Here is a 21,477-nt window from a genome sequence, read left to right as displayed (position 1 = left end):
ATTAAAAATTGAATTTGGCTGATAAGTTTGTCGCCGGTTTATCGGCGCCGCGGGGAATTTCCGGCGATGACCGAGTCATTTCGGGCCATCCCGATGGGCCTGCGGAGAGTCCGGGGTATCCCGAGAGGCACGTGAGCATTATGAAGAGATAAGGTAATATCAATTGAGCTATACAACTAATAATGGATCAATATATCATACTAACGACTTCCCCTTGACATTCACCAGATGAATATTCTTCGCAACTCCCTTGGCCTGCACCGTGTCAACCACACCGTTATCATCCCAAGAAAAGTCCACACTTCCACCCCCTCGTAGACGAAGGCCTCGAACACTACCACCAGCCCAACTCTTAGGAATAGCTGGACCGAGAACCACAGTGCGCCAAGTAGAATCGGAACTCGAGCTATCCAGAGGCAAATCCACAACAAGCATGCTGAGCACAGCACCAACATATCCGAAATTGGCATCGATCTGGAAAGGCCCTTTAGGTGTATCTCCACCGCTATACAACGACAGACCACTTTGACCAATATTCTGATCGATAGTCAAACGAAGCTCATAGTATGCTTGATCTGTGTTGTTGAGAAGGGCCCAACACGCAGATCGCCAGACCTTTTCCCATCCAGCATTGGAGTCTGAAATTCCAGGTCCGCGACTGGTGAGAGATGTATTGACAGCGTCCTGGATTGTAGCATTGGCATAGCCATGCTGATATGATGAAATGGTCCATCCTGGATACCAGCCAACCAAATGGGAGAGGTGGCGATGCTCGTCACCTTCCTTGTCGTACCCGTAGCTATCAGGTAACTTCCATTCCTTGATCTCTCCCCAAGAGCCAATGTGAAGGCCCTTATCGAGCTTCGATAGCTTGCTTTTCACCTCAGTGAAGAACTTTTGTTCGCTATCATGCGCTAACTGTCCAGCTTGGAGACTGGTTTCAAATACCTGGTAGATCAGCTGCTGCCAGTGGGTGCAACCAAAAGTGACGGGGCCATGCTCTGGTGATGTGCAGGGATTGACAACAAGAGAGCTGTCATTAGTGAATTGATCTGACTGGAGCTGGGATAGCCAGAACTTGGCAACACCTTTCAGCATTGGCCAGCCTTGTTTGCGGAGCCACTTGCTGTCACGGGTGTAGTCATAATGATCCCAAACATGCTGCATCATCCATGCCGGTGCTGCAGGATAGTCTGCTGAAGTTTGCCAAGTTTTCATTCTGGAAAATAATTTAGTAATTAGATCAACTGAGAACAGTCAGTGGCGCAGTATACATACCCTGTATGACCAAAGATATTCATCTCATTGTGCGTTACCCACCCATCCCCTCCATAAAGCAGCTGGGCGGTTTCTGCACCTCGAGGCATCCACGTTTGCTCCATGTAATTGAAAACAGATACCGTCAGATCTCCTAATCCGGTAGCCTCTGCACCCCACATGTTCATTTGCAGGTTGATGTTGGCATGATAGTCTGCACCCCACGCTGCACTCTGCGTCGAGCTCCAGATTCCTTGCAGATTCGGAGGCAGACTATTCTGTCGTGAGGATGAGATGAACAGATGCCTCCCATAATCGAACATCAGTTTCTCCAAGAAGGGATCACCCGCGATAGATTTGGCGCTATATCTTGTGATAAGCTCTGAGAATTCCACTTTAGATGAGCCTCGAGTGTCTGGCAAGTCCAAGATGAACGCATTTGCCAACGAACTGTAGTCGGCCACATGTTCAGCTCGCAGCTTCGACTCTGGGATTTTCTGAGCGGTATTGGTGAGCTGTTGAACTTTTTCTGCTGGATCGTCGCCTCGGAAAGTGAAGCCATTGGCTGCATTGCCTTTGGTAGCGTCGAAGTCTGTTCCGGCCGCTATAACCAGTGACAATGCTTTGCTGGAAGAGTTGATTCGTAGACGACCTGTCGACTTTTCACAGACACCCAGCAAGGAACTTTGTGCAATGGTGTCATATACCATCCCAAGTGGAGGTCCTTCTTGTGTGATTCCACGCAAGCGGGCGAACGAGGACCCGCAAGTTGTATTGTATAGGGATGCTGATTCCACAAGCTCATCAAACCAAACTGAGACATTTGACAGCGCGACGGGAGATATCAAGTGATAGACACAGACCTGATGGGGATAGCTGCAATAAATGGAAGTGGTGTAGATGCCATCTGCTGTTGAGTAACTGGTTGTGTGTATCCCACTGCGCAGATCTAAAGATCGATTGTATCCGGTCACAGCAGATACACCCTCGATATGAACAGTAAGATTGGCTAATGAGTGGTAGGAGCCATAACCACTTTCATCTCCATGTAGTCGGGTGTCATCTACAATAAATCAGCGATTATGCATATCTCATCGATGGAGGATTCTTACTTCCTGTTCCCTTTTTCCAGATCTCAGAGCGGATATCGTTCAAGATGTCAACCATGCTTGAATTTGGGTTTCCTCCACGGTATTCCTAGACATTGGAAATCAGTGTCTTAGCCAGGTAAACAAAGAGTGTCTTGAGACTAACATCAACTTGAAATGGTCCTCCACTCCAAAGATCATCGTAATTGAGGTTGAGTTTCTCAGTTCCCGCTTCCCCAAATGGCATCACTAAAGTAGATGAACGATGAGCATTTCACCATAACCCATGCCGGCTAATACGTCAGTCAATTTACCTCCAAGTTTTCCATTCCCAATAAGAAAAGCTTCATTGGTAGTATCCCAAGATGCTGGCTTTGACGACCACAGCGAAGCAGCCACAGCAAAGGTACTGCAACTCAATAAAAGGCTAACAAGCATGGTGACGAACTGTTCTCTAGAACACTTATTCATAAATTCCAGAAAGTCCATCCTCGCAGCATTTATAAACACTCATCTACTCGAATCCCCTCTCGGGTCAATTCACGAATTCGAACAAGATCGGCATTGTTTTCAGGTACCCTGGCAAGGTAAGGATCCCAGATCCCCGCACTGCAACCTTGTATGGCGGAAAATTAACCTTAGCAATCGGGTATTTCAGTACGTTGCATTGAGAAGGCTGGAGCTAAATCGAATGTCCATTATTGCCGACTATCGAAGTGGTATTTTCCCGGTGGCTAAATTATATTCTGAATGTATGCGGGGTATGAAGTGGAGTTGATGTGCCTAAGTTTCATCCCCTTTCATCGCAGTGAAAGGGTTCTTCAGTATGCCTCGTGAGACGAAGTAAAACAACATCCTTGGCTTAGGCAATGATCAACGTTTAATGGAGGTGGAGGTGTTAAAAGAGCTGAAGCTGAGCCATTCAAGAATCATGATTCTAGCTGCTGGATGTCAATTACATGCATGTATTCGAGTACTTTTACCCTTGGATCTCCTGTCTTATCCGCATACCGTTCATTCTGTTAGCGTCAATGGATGAGATTGTACAAGTTAGACGATCAAGGGAAACGGGTAAATCCAGGTTGTCTTAATTGGATTACCCTGAGAGAGGTGGTTGAAATGGCTAGAGAATCATCAAGTGTCTTCCAAATTGAAGAGACTGTTGACTACAGCTCGGCTGTCTAGTTTCAGTTGTCATGGGAGAGGATGAATAAACCATACGCTCAACAGCCTTAAAGCATATCTATGATGAAACATGGTATACCAGAGACGCTGAGAATATCACAGGTTGGAGAATCTCGAACCGACACCATAGACGATGGAGCAAAGGAAGAAATGGGGAAATAGTAGGAGAATGGCTAAAAAATATCATGATCTAAACTGCGGGAGTCGGGTCAGGTACAGAAGTAGGAATAGGCTCTTTATCCTTCTCCCCCATTGGCAATATACCAGAATCGTCCGACGAGAAAGATGGCGTGCGAACACCTTCCCTAATTTGAGCTTGCGTGAGAGGCGATAGCCCACGACGTAGTGATTTGGAACCTTTGCGCTTCCGTTGTTGAGGACTCGTTTCTGGGCCTGAGATCGACGGAGTGGTACTTCCGCGACGCGGACGGCCAGTTCCAGACGAGCGAGAGGGAGCTCGGTCCTCAACATCGATTGGGGTAGAGCTGCGCGAGGAGGTCCGAGAGTGAGATGATTCGGATCGGGTGTTGCGGCGACCAGAAGGTGCACGGTGTTCCTGATTGAGCTTTGATGAAACTGAAGGGGCATGCTGATGATGGTGGGCGCCAAACCGGAATCTGGGCTCCGACTCGAGAGGCTTGTGGAGGGTAGCTGACACCAGGCGGCGGCGCTGCGAGGCGCGCCAGCCGAATCCAAGTCGCCAAAACCAGCCGCCTTCAGCCTGAGCAAGCTGGCGCTCGCGCTCGCGCAGTTTGTGACGCAGCTGAGTTCGGCGCTCGTTCTCTTTCTCCCAGAAGTCGGTGCGATAGTCGTCCCAGTTCTCACGGAACTCGGGTGAGAACGATTTGGGTAGCAAAAGTAGGCGGATGTAGTCACCACCGGCACTGAGGTCTTCCTCTATTAGGCCAGACTCGCTATCACCGCCGTTATAGTATTGCTGGTAGTGCTGCCGACTACGCTGCTTATCGGAAAGGTGACGCTCGACGAGGTGGAAATTGCCTGATGGAGAAGGGAAGAATGGCGTGGAGAACGGGAACAGGAAGGAGACATAGGATAGCATCTCTTGCCACCATGGTCCGCGGATCACGATGATCTTGGTGTTCATAACGCGCAGGCCGCGGTTAGCGACTGCGAGCCATCGACGGGGCCAGCGAATTCCGCGCTCCCATTGACCTGTTCCCCAAACTAGCAGGGCCGTCACTACCCCACCGAGAAGAGCGACTTTCTCTCCCATTTCAACCACCCAATATACCGAGCCACCGACACCGCGTCCATCCTCGCGGGGACGCAGGAACAATGCATATGCGAAGTAGGCGATCCAAGCTGCAAGGAGCAGCAGGAAGAAGGTGTTTTGGCGGCGACGCTCGCGCAGGGCGAGGTATTGCGCACGAAGTGAAGCTTCAAGAATCAATAGATTCAGATAGATCTGAGGTGGAGAGGAAGGTAGAGTGGCTAGAGGATCTGGTGTTGAGGGTCTTTGCGGAGACGAGGAACCTGAAGTTGTTGTTGGTGGTCGGGTGGGATTCAACGGCTCTGGCGTGGGCGCGCGGGCTGCGGACACCGGAGCGCCCTTGACGAGCTGGTCCAAGGATGAAGTCATGGTAATTTTCGCAATTTATAGGAACATATGCGACCACCCAAATCAACGGCCGTGGAGGCCCAGTACGGTGGTCATCGCGGGTTGAGAAGTAGAAGGAGGAGGACGAGGAGCAAGAAGGAGAAGATCGGAAGGGGAGAAGAGATGCAGATCGCGGCGACATCATCGCCCTTCCGCCTTTCCCACTTTTCTAGTTCGTATACTCTTTTCTTGCTTTTCTTCGACTTCATCGACTTGGTTCGCTTTGGATATACTTTTGATTGAAACACGATCTACTGAAGGGGGCCTAATATTTAGTCTTTCCCCTTCGGTCTCCTTCCGTCGGCTCTTTATTCTCCCCGACTCCTGCGGTCTCAACGTGTATGCGCCTCGTTGCCTGTCGGGGTTAAGCGGCGTGGCCGATTTGTCTCCGGCTCGACTTCTCCAGCCCTCAAAACAGCCCATGACCCTCGCATCTCAACTTCTTCCAGCGACAGAAACCGTCTGTCAGTTTGGCTTACGCCCAGCCAATTCTTTGCCCTCTATACTTCTTCCAGTCTCGCGGGTTTGGGCAAATCCTGCGCACCCGGTTGCATTTGCCACCTACTCTCTCCGACACCGCCAGTACTCCTCCATGGCCTCGGAGTCTTTGAATCCATCTCAAGAGGAATCGCGTGAACATAGAAGGCGCTCATCGCCAATGCAAGGTCAAGAGGGAACTCCGTACGCTGCTCGCGCAGCTGCTGGCGCGGCGGCGGCCAGCAACTCGTTCTTTCCGTTGGGGTATCGCGAAGGTTTCAGTCAATGGGTAGGCTACCAGGGTCGCAGTAACGCGCAACACCATTGAACGAACTGCTAATATCTTCATTTTCCACCAGTGGGCTCGCTTACCTGCTGCTGCGGCTGAGCACAAGGTCCTATCCTACCTGCCCTATCTTCATCACGAGCCCCCAACCCACCTTCAGACCGGTAGTACGGCGAGTTTCCCCAACGGTTCCACGCCAGATAGTCTGCAGTCCGCAGACCACAAGCAGCAAGGACAGATCTCCACCAACTCCCTGAACGACCCTTATGGTCCCCGCCGATGGAGCTCAAGCATGGTGGAGCTGTCCGGAAAGGACCGGGCGCTCAACGAATTCTCGGTAGAGCGAGTAGGCGAGGAAGCCGACCAACATTTGGTGATGCTTCATGGCTACGGCGCCGGTCTAGGCTTCTTTTACAAGAACTTCGAGCCACTGAGTCGGCTGAGAGGATGGCAGCTCCATGCCTTGGATATGCTGGGCATGGGCCGTAGTACACGGCCGCCATTTAAGATCAAAGCCAAAGAAAGAGAAGAGGCGATCCGTGAAGCGGAGGCATGGTTCGTTGATGCGCTGGAGGAATGGCGCATCAAGCGCAAAATTGATCGGTTTACCTTGCTCGGTCACAGTCTCGGCGGCTACATGGCAGTCGCTTACGCTCTGAAGTATCCTGGCCACTTGAATAAGCTCATCCTAGCATCCCCTGTGGGTATCCCCGAGGACCCATATGCGATGACGGCGGATGTACCCGAGCCATCGGAATCCACACTTGCCAACGAGCTCACCCAGGACGAGCAGGATATCACCTCATCCGCTGCAGTTCCAGGATCTGCTTCAAAGACCGTTGACGGTAGCTTCATCACCGGCCGCAACCCTGAGCCGGGTGATGAACCTAACCGCCCACCACGCCGAAACATGCCCAAGTGGTTCACTTACCTGTGGGACGCAAATATCTCTCCCTTCAGTTTGGTCCGATGGACCGGTCCTCTTGGCCCGCGGATCGTGTCTGGCTGGACCTCGCGCCGATTTTCCCATCTCCCAGCTGACGAAGCCAAGGCGCTTCACGACTACTCATACTCGATCTTCAGCCAACGCGGTAGTGGCGAGTATGCCCTTGCATACATTCTTGCCCCAGGCGCCTTTGCCCGCAGCCCTCTCATCCGCCGCATCCACGGTGTTGGACGCCAGATGATTAGCGCTGAGAACAGCCCACTGCCCAACCCTACCGCGGCAGCTTCTTCTTGCTCTATTTTCTCCAAGTCGTCAGCCAACTCTGCAGTTCCTGAAACTTCCCCAGCGGAAGACTCCACTTCAACTCCATCTGAAGCACCAGCTCCCAGTCGTGAGAATGGTCTTCCGGTCGTCTTCATGTATGGTGACCATGATTGGATGGATGTCACTGGTGGCCACGCTGCCGCTGTCCGCCTTGAAGAAGAGAAGCAGCGAGTCCTGGCAAGTGCCACACCAGAAGAACGACAGAAAGACCAGGGCTCGTCCAAGGTTGTCGTCATCAGTCGAGCTGGACACCACCTCTACCTTGACGGATGGAAAGAGTTTAACAAGGTCGTCCTGGCCGAGATGGAAGAGGTTAGTCAACGGGAAAGAGCGGCGTGAGCATATCGTTTTCAAAAGAGTGCGTCGTCCACGAGTAACGGACCATGAATATCTGTTGGAGCTTGATAGCGTGATTTGCAAGCTGGCGTGGGTACTCTGTTTTTTCCTTCCTCTTGTTGGAGTTTTGTGGATTTGTCCTTTCGGGATGGGTTTCTGTTTCTGTTTTTCTGCTACAGAACCACTCATTCCCCGTAATATATTCTATTAGACATAGATTTGTGAACACAGATCCCACACTGTCTTTGTACTTATGTTCAATTTCAATTGATGCCAGTATATACAATGCTATGCAATTGGAAATTTCATCGAATGGTGCTTCTGACCTTGTCAAGCATCACCAGTATGTTCACCAATAGTGCTCACCCTCGAATGAGGACCGGCAATACTCCGTCTCCGATGTCTCACACTAGTAGGATAATGAGCCATCAGCCGCGTGAACCCCAGAGACGAAGCATCCCGATCCTCATTCGACACACCCGTCCCCGGAGTCGTAGACCCACTCCGGCTAGGCGTGTCTATCGCCGAAAGTGGAGGCATATAATGACTCCCATTGCCCGGCCGCTGCAGAGCAAAGTACCCACCACTTCCTGATCCGAAACTTCCACCACTGCCCCCGAGGAAGCCAGAGCTTGCGGCGTCTGCGGAGCTGGAGAGATAGGCATTTGAGTGATTTGTACCACTGGGCAGCATGCGTGTGGATTGGCGTGTTTGTGTGGGTGAGTAGGGTTGTGGAGTCATGAATGGTGCGACTCGAGAGGCGGAGGGTGATAGTGCACGATTCGTGTGATCTGGCCGAGTTGAGAGTGCAATGGAGAGACCACCGCCTGTGCGGCGTTCGAAGGTTGTAAGTGCTGAGGTTGTGTGAGAGCGGTGGTGATGTCGCGGGCCAGGGCGATGTTGGGAATTTGTGTTTTGGAATCGGGAAGTTGAAGAAGCTAATGCTTGGAAGGAGCCTCCATTGCGAGGATCGATGAAATCCCCGTTAGTCGGACTATGCCCATTAGAAGGTGCATTAGACCCAGCCCCTAGTGTTACAACTTGTGATGGTAGTTCCAGGCGATAGTTCAATGATAGCCATGCAAGTTCATCAGCGTCGACATCACGCTCTAGTTCGACCTCGCCGTTGACACTATGTGCAGATGAAGATGATGGGGAGCTGAATGGCTTTTCTTGTGCTGAATGAGAGGTTCGAGGTCTTGAAACTTGTGATGGATTCCGATATGAGCGCCAACCTCCCACGCCTTCAAAGTCTCGTCGCTCATCGCCGCTGACTGGTAGACCCAGGAACGGCATGGTTGGCAAGTGATGCGCCTCGATCATACTCCGAGCATAATTTTTCTTCCCATGCCTCGTGGGTTCATCATAGATCCCGGTGAACGACCCGGACAAGAGGGAGTCATCATTGTTCTTTCGAGATTGAATCAGGCCATGCGCCGAATTACGCCTCGAATTCCCAGCAGCAGGCGTCACGGGCTCAGAGGCCGCAAATGGCAAAAATGACAAACTCGAAGTTGGAAGCGTAAAGAAACTGACGACAAGACCATATCCCACTTCCAAGTAGACCACGGAAAATTGCACAAGCAAAGTGATCAACGCTAGAGTGATGGTAATCCAGGCTGATATAACCAGTGGAATGGAGACCAGCCCCAGTATCGGCAGCGACACCAGCAGGTTGAAAACGGCGCCCATAAAGGTCATTGAGCGCCTCAGAGAGGTTAATATTCCCTCAAAGGAGGAGGAAGAGAAACTCGGTCCCCCGAGGTATTGGAGGACCTTGTTTTTGTTTTAATTGTTTCTTTCTCTGAGACGAGAGACATTGCGGAGAAAATGCATGTGACAGCCCACTTACATCATCCAGGTTCGGCCGGGCTAATGACTTAGGTACTCATAAGAAGCTCCCCACTTGTGCCTTCTCTTCTCTCAGCTCACCATGTCCATAGCCCAGGACCTCTCTCAAAATGTCGATGCATTCCCCTGGGATCTGGGCGTCTACGATGCGCACTGTCATCCGACCGATACGATGGCCTCGATCGCCAATATCCCCGCCATGAAGGCCACGGCCCTGACTATTATGGCAACGCGGGGCGAAGACCAAGAGCTGGTTCAACAAACGACGGAGTCTCTCAATGGCGATAAAGAAGTCATCAGGGAAGATAGAATAGTTCCAGCTTTTGGCTGGCACCCATGGTTTTCACACCAGATCCTGGATGACACACAATCAGACACCCCGCAACAGAGAGATGCGCATTACACAGCCGTCCTAACACCGTCTCCATCCGAAGATTCTGAATTTATAAAGCGCCTCCCACAACCGAAATTGCTTTCCACGCTGATAGCCGAGACCCGAGACCGATTGCAGCAGTTTCCAAACGCTCTCGTCGGCGAGGTGGGGTTGGACAAATCATTCCGATTGCCTGGGGCCTGGACACAAGCAGATCTTGATAATCGCGACGAAGAAATTACCCCAGGATCGCGGGAAGGCCGTCGTCTGTCCCCATACAAAGTCAAAATAGATCACCAGCGATTAGTATTGAAAGCTCAACTGCAGCTCGCAGGTGAAATGCAGCGTGCCGTCTCAGTGCATAGCGTACAATCGCATGGAGCAGTCTTCGAAGTGCTCAAGGAATTATGGAAAGGACATGAACGGGTAGTATTGTCTCGACGGGAAAGGGAAAAGCTACAAGACGCTGAAGGCGCACTGTCCGACGATGAAGATGAAGACGAAGATGCACAAGAGAACCATCAGACCACGAACAATAAGAGTAAGCTGCTAAATACCCAGCCGCCACTCCCATTCCCTCCACGAATCTGTATGCACTCCTACTCTGGACCTATCGAACCAATTCGGCAGTTTCTGCACAAGTCCAACCCGTCGGACGTCTACTTCTCCTTTTCGGCGATCATCAACTTCAGCGGGCTATCGGCGCGGAAAGTCTCTGATGTGATCAAGGCGTTGCCCGCAGAGCGCATCTTGATCGAAAGTGATCTTCATACCGCTGGGCCGCAGATGGATCAGCTACTCGAAGATGCGGCGCGGCAGATCTCCGAAGTGCGCGGATGGGCACTGCGAGAAGGTGTGCAGCAGCTCGCGGAGAATTGGAGGCGGTTCGTCTTTGGATGAGATAACGACTATCACGCCTGGTCTTGTGCACCCGTACTCATGCACCTCCGATGTTGCGCATGTTTGGAGCGCTTCCTATAGCAGTATACAGTGTAATGTAAATGCGCGACATACTCGCTTTGGCAGAATAAATAGATAGCTCAAGTTGAACAAATGTGAATAAAAGTCTATATCCGATATCAGACTTGTAAAGATCCGTGCAATTATATAACATGGTGTGTCTCTATCGGAACGTATATGAGGGTGAAGGGTGGTATGTGATCGTTTTCGACATGGTATCGTGGGAAGCTTTTTAGAAACATCTCGTAGAAAGTGCCCTGCATATCTCGTCTCGTCGTAAGGCCACAGAGTTGTAGTGGAAAGGAAAATGGTCGAAAATAAAGGTTCGAGCTGACCCCGAAGCTCGAGGAGGATTGAGGGTTGCGAGGAATGGAGGGAAGGAGAAAGGTTGTGTATGTACAGCAATGGAATGGCACTAGCCACCGGGGATCCAGCCGCCATCTTGCATGAGATCTGTCATGGGTGTATCTTGCCAATAGATCTGGCGCCATTCGTCCTCTAGTTCCATGAGACCTTCCATCGCCATGGGGACGGGTAGATCGGAGTCCGTGAAGGAGAAGAGCTGGCGCCAGTCTGGGTAGTCCCGAGATTGATCTATCTGGTCGACCTGCATGGCGGTCGAATAGGGGTCGTTGCGTTCCAAGGGGCCCACGTTGAGTCTGAGCGGTGCTGTGATCCAGTTCTCGAAGCCTGGGTTTGCCTGCGGCGACATGGTAGTCTGGTGCGAAAGCGTGGAGTCGGGGGTAGGGACGCCATAGGACATTGGCCGTGGGGTGTGCATCGTTGTTGGAGGGGCGGGAGACGTGACTTGCAAAGCCTTGATGGGAGGTGGAGGCGGGGGTTGGGGCTGCGGGGCAGCGTATGGCTTGTGTCCGCCAGTGGTTGCCAAACGGAGGTCCTCTTGGAGACGCTTGGAGTCCTCGAAGAGACGTAGGATTGTGCCTGCGTGGACCCAATATGCGGCCAGCTCGCGCAGAGAATAGGACGCCGAATCGAAGCGCCGTAGAGCGTTGATCGCAAGGACTGGATTGGAAAATCGGAGCTCCACCCGGACTTGAATCATGGCCGTGAACAGAGTGTGAACGCCGGTGTACCAGAGGAACTTCAGGCGATCATTAAGCCTCAGCTCTTCAAAGATAGATGCAATGACTCCAGCAGCAGCACTGCAAATCTCCGCATCGTGTGGACCGTAATCATCCGAATATGCTGATGCTCTTGGATGCGGACGATGCAACAGGATAAGGAAATTGTTATAAGTCAAGTGAAGCATAGTTGACCACGGGTCCATGTCGGATGCTCGAAGGCGCAGATTATCGGGAAGCTTGAGAGACCAATTGGCGAGTGACTCATCAGCTTCTTGGAGAACCGCCTTTCGCCTTTCATCTGTGGCACGAAGTCCAAACCGATCTCTGATCAAATATGAGATCATAGTGCAAAGCTCAGTGAAATGAATCACAAAGTCGGATTGCACCCGAGGTCCGCAGTTTTCGAAATCGGCCAGTGTTAATGGCGAGACGTCTGAATCGTCCAGATTTCTAATGTTTCTGTTAGCATCCACAATATTCGACCAAGTCCCAGAATCACATACATGGCTTGAGGGCGACCGTATGACAGAGAGACCATCACGTCAAATTGAACCATGATGAACCAGACTCGTCTCCACATTCGTCGATCGCGGGTAACAAAGCTGCTGGATACTGGATTTCGATGCATTCCAAGCCCGGTGGCAATTCGTGCAGCCACGCCGACCCAGAAGTGAGCATCTGCGGCAACATCATCGTCGGCGCTGTCCGAGTGCCAAGTCAAGAGTAATGCTGCTTGAACGAGGATATCTCGATTCCGCTCGATGCGATTGTCAAAGAGATATTTCGTACGGCGGAAGAAGATCTCTTTCAACGTATCCCGCTCTGCCTTTGGACGAGACACGTGCGTGCCAACTAGGAGAATCGCTTGGAGCAACAAGATTGGCGGAGGGTCTGCAGGGTCCCGATTCCTGTACTGCGTCATAAACAAGTCCTCGTCGACGATTGGGTACCCCGGATTAACGTAGGTGAAGTATGCCTGCACTAGCTCATCCGCTAGCGCGGGCTCGGGTAGTGTAAGCGCATCCATCAGTAACTGGTCATGACCAGTCTTCATTTGTCGCCGTGGGATCTCGTTGCTAGCGAAGTGGTATACATTGTCGTCCCGATCTCGTTGCTGGCGGATCAAGAACGACATATTGGAGTGTTCATGACCAACGTAGAATGCGCGTACACCTCTCTGGATCTCTCGTCGGCCGGATTCTTCCTCATCGATGAGTTTCACGAGGTGCTGCTCCATCTCCGTGTGGGCTTCGTGGGCGTGCGATAAGTCGTGCGGCCCGAATGTGTCGGGCCCGGAATTTGGTTGATGTTCATGTTGTTGATTGCTCGCTATGGATATAGCTCCAGGTCCACTTGGGAAAGCAGTAGGAAAACTAGGCGGCATTGGTGTCCCCGCTGTCGTCGGCGGGTTGGCGACATGTTCTGAAGTCGGCAGAGGCCGAGATCGGATCGGAACGGGATCGAGGATCGACCGCACCGCAAGACGCTTTTTCTTCTCATGAATGCGACAGTCGGCCTTTCCAGAGGTGCGACAGTTTGTACAAGGTAATCCGACGACACGGGCATCACAGCGAACCTTGCGCCGATGACAATGAACGCAAGCAGCCGAGCCTAAAAGATTTCGAGTCGCCTGGTCAGCAAACGTGATCGAGTCTCCGAGGGTTGGATTGGAGATCTGATTCCGACTAATAGTGGAATTTTCCATGACAGTATTGGGATTTTGATAGCAATAGTGTTGACCCGGCAAAAAGACGTTCGTCAAGTGCTTACCCTGTTTGCGCTTGCTCACCCCGTCGCCCGCGAGCGGCGAGGAGGCGTTATCGTTGGCGGTAGACATGGCAGAAGGACCATCGACATCATTCCATGTGCAGATTGGCCACCGCTCTGCATTATTTTGTGAGCAATTTCTCCCCAGCACCTTCAGGGCATCATGAAGAATACAGGCGATTGCCGAGGGTAAAAAGACAATCAATGCGACTGTGAAGCGAAAAAAGTCGGGAAGTTGAGGACTGCGGGATCGGGTCCGGTGGAGTCTCACGTGGTGCGGAGAAGGGCGCCGATTATGTAACTAAAATGGTGGGATACGGTGAAAAAGACTCAACAACACAAGAGATAAGAGTCGGAAAGCATGGGAGATATTCGGGAAAAGCTGGTCAAGTACCGATAAGTCCCCCAAAGCTACAGTCAAAGCGCCCTTGGCACTGGAATGGCCTACAAAACGCAGCCGGTTGTAAGCCGGTCGAGGTGGCGTTGATAGAGCTTATCAGAACGGACGAAGTATTTCTCGCGAGCGGTCGTCTTCTATCGAGATCAATGAAAGGACCCATGATTTGAAGGGCCAACGAGGATAGATACAGAGGGTTTCTTGATTCCTTTATCCACCGAACTACCATAACAACTCCAACAGTAAAAGACGGCGAGTATCCCTAAATGATCAGGTCCAGCTTGCCGCGAAAGCACGAAAAAACAAGATGATTGGAATAGGTCCACTTCTGTCGTGTCGAATGTATCCTTATCACTCCATCAAACCCCCAAGTACACCCAAAGCATTGCCGGCCAGGTGATTGACAAAAGAGAGATCAGTAGAAGTAACCAATAGGACACCAGAGAGAGAAACCCAGGACGCCTACACGCCTCACGCTTCCATCTATCGAATCCAAACCGACGATGGACTTGGTGGAAAACTTCTGCCAAAGGCTTGAAAATCACCAGTGGCATATAGTGGCCAATGCCTTTAATAATACCAACTCTCCCAGGGAAGGGGAAGGCGAAGGGTATGCCACTAGTAAGACTCTCCGCCAGCACCGTTGTGCGGTTGACCAACCATAGCCGGATATCCGTATGCGGCTGCATCTTGATCCGCTGGATCCAAATTGGGGTTCAAAATACTGTTTGCGCCCTCGGCACCCTCTGGGAATCCAGCAGGACGAGCTTGACCAGCTCCGCCAACGGGGCCACCAGCACCATATCCACTGCTGCTGGGGCGGCCCTGGTTTTCGCCTCGGGCAGATTGAGTCTTTCAGACGATTAGCATAACATAACTGACTGACGTATCAGATTGAACTCACCTCGCGGTACTTGGAGAGGTAGATCTTCAGGGCTTCGGCATAGTTCTCAAATCCAAGAGAAGTCATGGCGAACAGGATATCCTCGCCGTTGACGGTCTTGCGCTTCTCCTGCTGGCACTTTTCGGATGCTAATGCGGCGTGTTAGTCATATGTTGCACCCCAGAAGTAAAAAGAAAGGCGCCTGGTCTCACCCTCACTAGTGATAAACGAGATGAACTCGCTCACACACTCTTGCATGCATTCTTTGGCTTCTTTGGCGATCTTAGCATTTTCAGGGAGAGCGAGCTTCATGATTCGGGCAACTTTGAGACTCGAAAATTAGCACATGCATGATCTCCAAGGATGTTTTGTCATTTAGTCATTCGTGGGTGATAAAAGAAAGGATGAGATTGCAGGAACAGAAGTGGACAAGATCGATGTTTCTGGGAGGTCTGCAATCGAGTCATGTTGATTCAAAACCACAGAGAACCAGTCGAAAGGGGACATTGTAATAGCGCTTTCCAACATGTATGGTAGATCAAGGCGGGGAAAGGAAAGAGTGAATGGCAATGGTCCGCCATCAGCAGTCAGGTACGCGCAAATCAAAACGAACGACAACCTGCAAGGAGACGCAACTAACCATTTGCAATCGGAAGCCACCGATCTTGTTCCTTCACCTCAAACTCGCCCTGACCCTGTGCCTGAGCATCTTGCTGGTCTTTGTCCATTTGCTCTTGCTCTTCGCCGGATTGCGCCCCGGGCTCTTCATGCTCCTTGGGGGAGTGCGACTGTGATTCGGACATGATTATGAGCAGTTTAAGATGCACGCGGATCCTTTGGGCGTCGAGCTTTGTTGTTCGCTCTGCTGGCAAACGACCACGTCAGTTCGGTTAATTGATGGCGCAACCACGGATTCCGAGACAGCCCAAGCCGGGTCGGATGAAGAAAGAACTGTATTGGCTGGGTACAAACCGCTTCACAGTAGCCTCAGGGAGGAGGATGTCAGCCGAGCGGGGGATTTGCCAATAATGCGCGAAAGCCGACTGTACTTGCGACGCGCGCGCAATGACACCCGATTAGCGTGACCGAAACGGGGATAGACCAGATGCGGATTGAGAGGAGTGTAGTGATGGAAGCGCGATCGCGTCGCACAGGCAACTGCAGTGCGATTGCCAATTATGCGCGCTTCACACGTTTGAGGGGGGGGGCGGGGGGTTAGGGAGCAGGGACACCTCGTGAGCGCCGAGCTGGAGGAGATGATGGTGACGCGGGATGCGACGCGGGATGAGTCGCAGGTGGGTCAAGGGCTTGGGAAAGGAGTTGAGCCCAACCAAACTCACGTCGTGCAGGGCCGGGGCTGTAAGGGTAGAGCTAACCTTTGGGATAAAGGATACAGGTATCGTGGTGTAATCAGGTATACTTTCTGATTATCCCGATTCGTCTGTACAAGGGTCAGGGCGGGCGCTGGTGGTTGGGAGAAGAGGGTCCCCAGTTCATCCAGAGAGCGAATTGGCGAACCAGAATTGCCCCCGAACGAGCGCGCCGGTTGGCTACTTACCCAAGTAGATATTGAGCAGGGAGATATAACTGTATCAAAGACCACAACAGCCACCGATCAGGATTTGCACAGTCAATATAGCAGGATTTTAGATTCCGCGGATTGAGGAGGATGAAGCTGGACAATGACAATGACAAAGAGTCGAAGAGGGGAGCCCGCCAGCCGTCGCAAGTAGCATCCGATCATGGCCGCCTCAGGCGACAAGGCATAGATTTCAGGCATTACTTACTACAGTACCGGTTTTTACGCCTATCCTATCCTGATCAACCACCAAGATGGATCAGATTGTGTAACTAGTGATACAGCAGGTACCACTTCTTCTCGACCATATTATATCGAATTCTAACTACATCATTCAATTTGGACTCAAGGTTAGTCTACATCATGGCCTAAAAGAGCACTACTAAGCGGTGTAGATTAGCTGCCTGAGCGTTGGGTGCTTAATGCCTGACAAACCAGGTTGGCTTGGGAGTCAGGCACCCAGGCTTGCATGAAGGATGCAAAAGCAATGAGCATTACAATGAAATGATGATTTGGCATAATCCATGTTCCTGGTCTAGATGTTGTAATCCGATATATTAATTCAGTGTTGCATGAACAGTGACATCAGGGGCACTGATACCAAGTGTAATGTCCCACAATCAACCTTGCCGATAGCCAAGCAATTCATCCATCAAACGATTTACACTAGTGGCTTTGGTTCTGAGTTTGCAAGTCATTAAGATTTGATATCAATCATGCTAGGCTCTCTAGTTTTCGTGCCATTCCCACAAACGCCAGTAATCTCCTGCTCCTGCTCATGCACGCAGACGTACAACTATAGGGAAAGGCCGGGTATCCAAATGTACAACCAAGACATATTTCCTTCAAGGCTGCACAACCTGAATGTTGTTCTTCTTCTGTAAGAGGAAGAATGGTCAATATCACTGGTCTAGATATGAATGCCCTCGTACTCAAGGAATACCCTTGGCAAGTGCACCCGCTGATAGATTCGACATGGACTCACCTTCCAGCTATCCAACTCCGTCTGCTTCGACTTGTATTGCTTCAGCATATCCTCCAGCACCTGCTTCAGGCCATCCGAGTTTGTCTTAAGTGTGGGCAGAACATCCTTCACTGTACGCTCGACCAGAACACCGTTGACCATGCGGAAGCATTTGCGGTCTTGGGGAAGAGGATCCAATGTCTCGATCACGAGTCTGTATCAATTCAAATAGAATCAGCATTTGCAGTGTTCAATGGCGTTCCTCCATCTTTGCCCCTAGAGGCAGGTCCGACCACATTGTATCCTATCTGGCCCCGTAGGTAACGCGACTGCGGCGAGAAATTCCGATAGACTCACTTGTGCTCCTCCGCCTCCTGTTCGATGTCGCCGATCTTCTGCGCTAGTTGTTGAAGGGTGTTCTTGAAGTTGGTGTACTGGAGCTGTAGCTCTATTGTGGGAGAAGTGTGTCAGCTATCGCGTAGATACTTCGGAATAGGGGCCTGAATATGGCTCACCCTGCTGCTTCTTCGGGTCTACTTGTTGTTGGCTGGACATTGTGACGGTTGTGCTGACTTGGGGCAGGGAGACACAGGAAGCTCAAAAGTCGAGATGACGATGCGGGGCGCCTGCTGCTTAATCTTCCGCGGGCTCGGCAGTAGCGATTGACTTTCTCCCACCCGACTACGCGATTACACAAAAATGAAATTTTGTTTCGTCATCTTTTGAGTCTAATTGCTGAGAAAGAACCTATACATTATTCCTTAATTTTAGAACTAGGCATGTCAACGATCTCGTGGTGATCTACATGCAAAGTGATCTAATCACGTGACTGATAAGCATTTGTTTGATCTGTTTGTCTCAGAATTCCACGATCTCGAGATACGTCGCGAAGAGTCAAGCTCTCAACAGGATCGCCCGAACGACTCAAGCCCTGCTGTGTTGACCTACAACTCAGGTCAATACCTTTCATTATGGATCGCAACGGGGCAGCCCATAGCTTGCCGCCAGCCAAGCGACAGAGAACGGGTCACTTTCAACATGACCAAGATCAGATGTGGCATCGAGAACAACTTGTGAAATCGGGCCTTGCACAGCAAACTGGAGTTCAACATGCGCACAACCTCGCCGAAGACCAAGAGGATACCCGAGTACATCTGAGTGTCCACGAACTTCGACCTCCCTTCCTCGATGGCCGCACGATCTTCACCACGCAGCTGGACCCGATTTCCGCCATTCGAGACCCCCAGAGTGATATGGCTGTGTTCAGTCGAAAGGGAAGCAAAGTGGTACGGGAACGTCGACAGCAGCGGGAGCGGCAAAGGCAGGCGCAGGATGCGACGACGATGGCGGGTACTACACTGGGAAATCTTATGGGTGTCAAAGAGGAGGAGGAAGGTGACAGTGCGGTGGCTGCGCCAGTTGAGGAGGTCTACAAGCGCGGAGGAAACAAGTTTGCAAAGCATCTCAAGAAGGACGAAGGTGGCTCCAGCTTGTTTAGCAAAAGCAAGACTTTGCGCGAACAGAGAGAATATCTTCCTGCCTTTGCGGTCCGTGAAGATCTCCTGCGAGTGATTCGGGATAATCAAGTCATTGTGGTTGTGGGTGAAACTGGCTCTGGCAAAACGACGCAGTTGACTCAGTTTCTCTATGAAGACGGCTACTCGAAGCTTGGTATGATTGGATGCACGCAGCCTCGTCGTGTGGCAGCCATGAGTGTCGCGAAGCGTGTCAGTGAAGAGATGGAAGTGGACCTCGGTGATCTCGTCGGATATGCTATTCGTTTCGAGGATTGTACCAGCGATAAGACTGTGATCAAATGTGAGTTGAAATTTCTTATCTTTTCGGTGGGCTATAAGCATAGTTACTAACATGCGCTGCTACAGACATGACGGACGGTGTCCTTCTCCGAGAGTCTTTGGCTCAGGCTGATTTGGATAAATACTCGTGCATTATCATGGATGAAGCGCACGAGAGAGGTCTGAACACGGATGTCTTGATGGGTCTTCTCAAAAAGGTTCTCGCTCGACGAAGAGACCTCAAATTGATTGTCACATCGGCCACGATGAACTCAGAACGCTTTTCGCGCTTTTTCGGTGGAGCGCCGGAGTTCATCATTCCTGGCAGAACATTCCCAGTGGACCTCCACTTTTCCAGGTCCCCCTGTGAAGATTATGTCGACAGTGCGGTTAAGCAGGTCTTGACCATCCATGTCTCGCAAGGCCCCGGCGATATTCTTGTTTTTATGACTGGACAAGAAGATATTGAAGCAACTTGCGAACTCATTGATGAGCGGTTGAATCTGCTCAACGATCCACCAAAACTCAGTATACTGCCTATTTACAGTCAATTGCCGGCAGAGCAACAGGCCAAGGTCTTCGAAAGGGCAGACAAGGGTGTTCGCAAGGTCATTGTGGCCACCAACATTGCTGAAACCAGTTTGACTATCGACGGAATTATGTACGTCGTGGATCCTGGATACTCCAAGCTCAAGACGTACAACCCCAAGATGGGCATGGACAGTCTTCAAATTACCCCGATCTCCCAAGCCAATGCCAATCAGCGATCTGGTCGTGCTGGAAGAACTGGTCCTGGAAAGGCTTATCGCTTATACACGGAAGCGGCATTTAAGAATGAGCTGTACATGCAGACGATCCCGGAAATTCAGCGCACAAGTCTTGCCAACACAGTGTTGCTGCTGAAGTCCCTTGGCGTGAAAGATCTTCTCGAATTCGACTTTATGGATCCGCCCTCGCAAGAGGTCATGTCCACGTCCCTTTTCGAACTTTGGGCCCTTGGAGCTCTAGACAATCTGGGTGAACTGACCCAACTAGGCCGCCGCATGACGCCTTTCCCGGCTGACCCGGCGCTTGCCAAGCTAATCATTATGGCCTCTGAGGTGTATGGCTGCAGTGAGGAGATGCTCACCATTGTGTCTATGCTCACCGTCCCCCACGTCTTCTATCGCCCCAGGGAGCGCGAGGAGGAGGCCGATTCTGCTCATGAAAAGTTCTACGTTCACGAATCGGACCATCTGACTCTCCTCCATGTTTTTACACAGTGGAAGGCTAACGGCTGTTCCGACCGCTGGTGCACTCGACACTTCCTCCATGCGAAAAATTTGAGGCAGGCCAAGGAAGTTCGTGACCAATTCCAAGACATCATGACACAGCAAAAGATGCCACTCATTAGCTGCGGTACGGACTGGGATGTCATCCGTAAATGCATTTGCTCTGGCTTCTACCATCAAGCTGCCCGACGAGGCGGTGGCAGTGGCAGTGAAAAGGAGTACCTCAATCTGCGCACCAGTGTGTCTATGTATCTGCAAAGATCAAGCGCCCTGTCTGGGCTCAGCGATGCGCCTCCATTCGTTGTCTATCACGAGTTGAGATTAACGGCAAGAGAGTACATGTCCGTTGTAACAGCCGTTGACCCCGAGGTAAGCTTCCTATGATCTATCTGGCATACATTATTGGACATGACCTGTTTACTGACTGCATTTATCCAGTGGCTTGCCGATCTTGGTGGCGTCTTCTACTCCATGAAAGAAAAAGGCTACTCGCAACGTGACCGTCGCTTCAAAGAGCGAGAAATCAACAAGAGCATGCAAATCCAACAAGAGATGGCGGACGCTCGTGCGATTGCCGCCAGGGCTAAAGAAGCCGAGAAAGGACTCGACACTGTGCGACGCAAGACTGAAGTCGAGGTTGGAGGAGCCCGGTCAGTTGTCCGTCGACCTGCTGTTATTCAGGGCGGCAAGAGGCAGATTGGCGGGGTGACTCCTTCTTCATCTCCATCTCCCCGGCCTGGTGCTGGAAGCAGTGGCTCCGGGGGCAGCGTGGTGAAGAAACCCATTGGGCGGAGGAGGCCAGGTCAGTTTTAAGTAACGAGCCCTCTACGCATGCCTTGCAAGGGATGCCGCTTGTATACGTTTCTGTACAAAAGCCATACAAATAATTTTAGAATTTTGGACTTGCTGGTTAGCATCCAGAGTCATTAAATAAGATACCCATCGTTTTTCCATCTGGAGCCGATTCCGCGAGCTACGTGCTTCTTGATCGGAACTCATGCCAGCAGCAATTCTCTAAACTCCATGATTCTCAT

General features: G+C 51.3%; 9 protein-coding genes across 9 annotated transcripts; 3 read left to right on the top strand and 6 right to left on the bottom strand.

Moving 5' to 3' along the window:
- Nucleotides 1-195: 195 nt before the first annotated feature.
- Nucleotides 196-2,783, bottom strand: N7473_000934 (glycoside hydrolase family 95 protein; the record flags this gene model as incomplete). Its single annotated transcript, XM_057146874.1, has 5 exons — nucleotides 196-1,219; nucleotides 1,279-2,320; nucleotides 2,370-2,454; nucleotides 2,512-2,594; nucleotides 2,660-2,783. 5 exons carry the CDS (start codon nucleotides 2,781-2,783, stop codon nucleotides 196-198), a joined length of 2,358 nt encoding a protein of 785 aa, XP_057014760.1.
- Nucleotides 2,784-3,720: 937 nt separating this feature from the next.
- Nucleotides 3,721-5,130, bottom strand: N7473_000933 (Spo7-like protein; the record flags this gene model as incomplete). The annotated part of the gene is made up of 1 exon (XM_057146873.1): nucleotides 3,721-5,130. The coding sequence occupies one exon, from the start codon at nucleotides 5,128-5,130 to the stop codon at nucleotides 3,721-3,723; it is 1,410 nt and encodes a 469-aa protein (XP_057014759.1).
- Nucleotides 5,131-5,569: 439 nt separating this feature from the next.
- On the top strand, nucleotides 5,570-7,520 carry N7473_000932 (putative alpha/beta hydrolase; the record flags this gene model as incomplete). Its single annotated transcript, XM_057146872.1, has 2 exons — nucleotides 5,570-5,914; nucleotides 5,985-7,520. 2 exons carry the CDS (start codon nucleotides 5,570-5,572, stop codon nucleotides 7,518-7,520), a joined length of 1,881 nt encoding a protein of 626 aa, XP_057014758.1.
- Nucleotides 7,521-7,847: 327 nt separating this feature from the next.
- N7473_000931 (uncharacterized protein) lies at nucleotides 7,848-9,218 on the bottom strand (the record flags this gene model as incomplete). Its single annotated transcript, XM_057146871.1, has 1 exon — nucleotides 7,848-9,218. The coding sequence occupies one exon, from the start codon at nucleotides 9,216-9,218 to the stop codon at nucleotides 7,848-7,850; it is 1,371 nt and encodes a 456-aa protein (XP_057014757.1).
- Nucleotides 9,219-9,450: 232 nt separating this feature from the next.
- Nucleotides 9,451-10,641, top strand: N7473_000930 (TatD family hydrolase; the record flags this gene model as incomplete). The annotated part of the gene is made up of 1 exon (XM_057146870.1): nucleotides 9,451-10,641. One exon carries the CDS (start codon nucleotides 9,451-9,453, stop codon nucleotides 10,639-10,641), a length of 1,191 nt encoding a protein of 396 aa, XP_057014756.1.
- A 475-nt stretch (nucleotides 10,642-11,116) lies between these two features.
- Nucleotides 11,117-13,623, bottom strand: N7473_000929 (Acetamidase regulatory protein; the record flags this gene model as incomplete). The annotated part of the gene is made up of 3 exons (XM_057146869.1): nucleotides 11,117-12,236; nucleotides 12,290-13,397; nucleotides 13,557-13,623. 3 exons carry the CDS (start codon nucleotides 13,621-13,623, stop codon nucleotides 11,117-11,119), a joined length of 2,295 nt encoding a protein of 764 aa, XP_057014755.1.
- Nucleotides 13,624-14,568: 945 nt separating this feature from the next.
- On the bottom strand, nucleotides 14,569-15,636 carry N7473_000928 (nuclear transcription factor Y subunit beta; the record flags this gene model as incomplete). Its single annotated transcript, XM_057146868.1, has 4 exons — nucleotides 14,569-14,802; nucleotides 14,855-14,982; nucleotides 15,046-15,156; nucleotides 15,474-15,636. The coding sequence occupies 4 exons, from the start codon at nucleotides 15,634-15,636 to the stop codon at nucleotides 14,569-14,571; spliced, it is 636 nt and encodes a 211-aa protein (XP_057014754.1).
- A 1,621-nt stretch (nucleotides 15,637-17,257) lies between these two features.
- On the bottom strand, nucleotides 17,258-17,931 carry N7473_000927 (putative prefoldin subunit 2; the record flags this gene model as incomplete). Its single annotated transcript, XM_057146867.1, has 4 exons — nucleotides 17,258-17,290; nucleotides 17,398-17,590; nucleotides 17,734-17,824; nucleotides 17,892-17,931. 4 exons carry the CDS (start codon nucleotides 17,929-17,931, stop codon nucleotides 17,258-17,260), a joined length of 357 nt encoding a protein of 118 aa, XP_057014753.1.
- A 359-nt stretch (nucleotides 17,932-18,290) lies between these two features.
- Nucleotides 18,291-21,256, top strand: N7473_000926 (putative mRNA splicing factor RNA helicase (Prp16); the record flags this gene model as incomplete). The annotated part of the gene is made up of 3 exons (XM_057146866.1): nucleotides 18,291-19,194; nucleotides 19,260-20,812; nucleotides 20,882-21,256. Coding segments are annotated over 3 exons (2,832 nt in total), but the record flags the coding sequence as incomplete, so codon positions are not given.
- Nucleotides 21,257-21,477: the final 221 nt, after the last annotated feature.

The sequence above is a fragment of the Penicillium subrubescens genome, assembly GCF_028828155.1.
Source record: "Penicillium subrubescens strain IBT 31985 chromosome Unknown utg000001l_segment0_segment0, whole genome shotgun sequence".
Lineage (NCBI taxonomy): Eukaryota > Fungi > Ascomycota > Eurotiomycetes > Eurotiales > Aspergillaceae > Penicillium > Penicillium subrubescens.
Note: the sequence above shows the minus strand (reverse complement) of the source record. Positions and strands in the feature narration are given on the sequence as shown.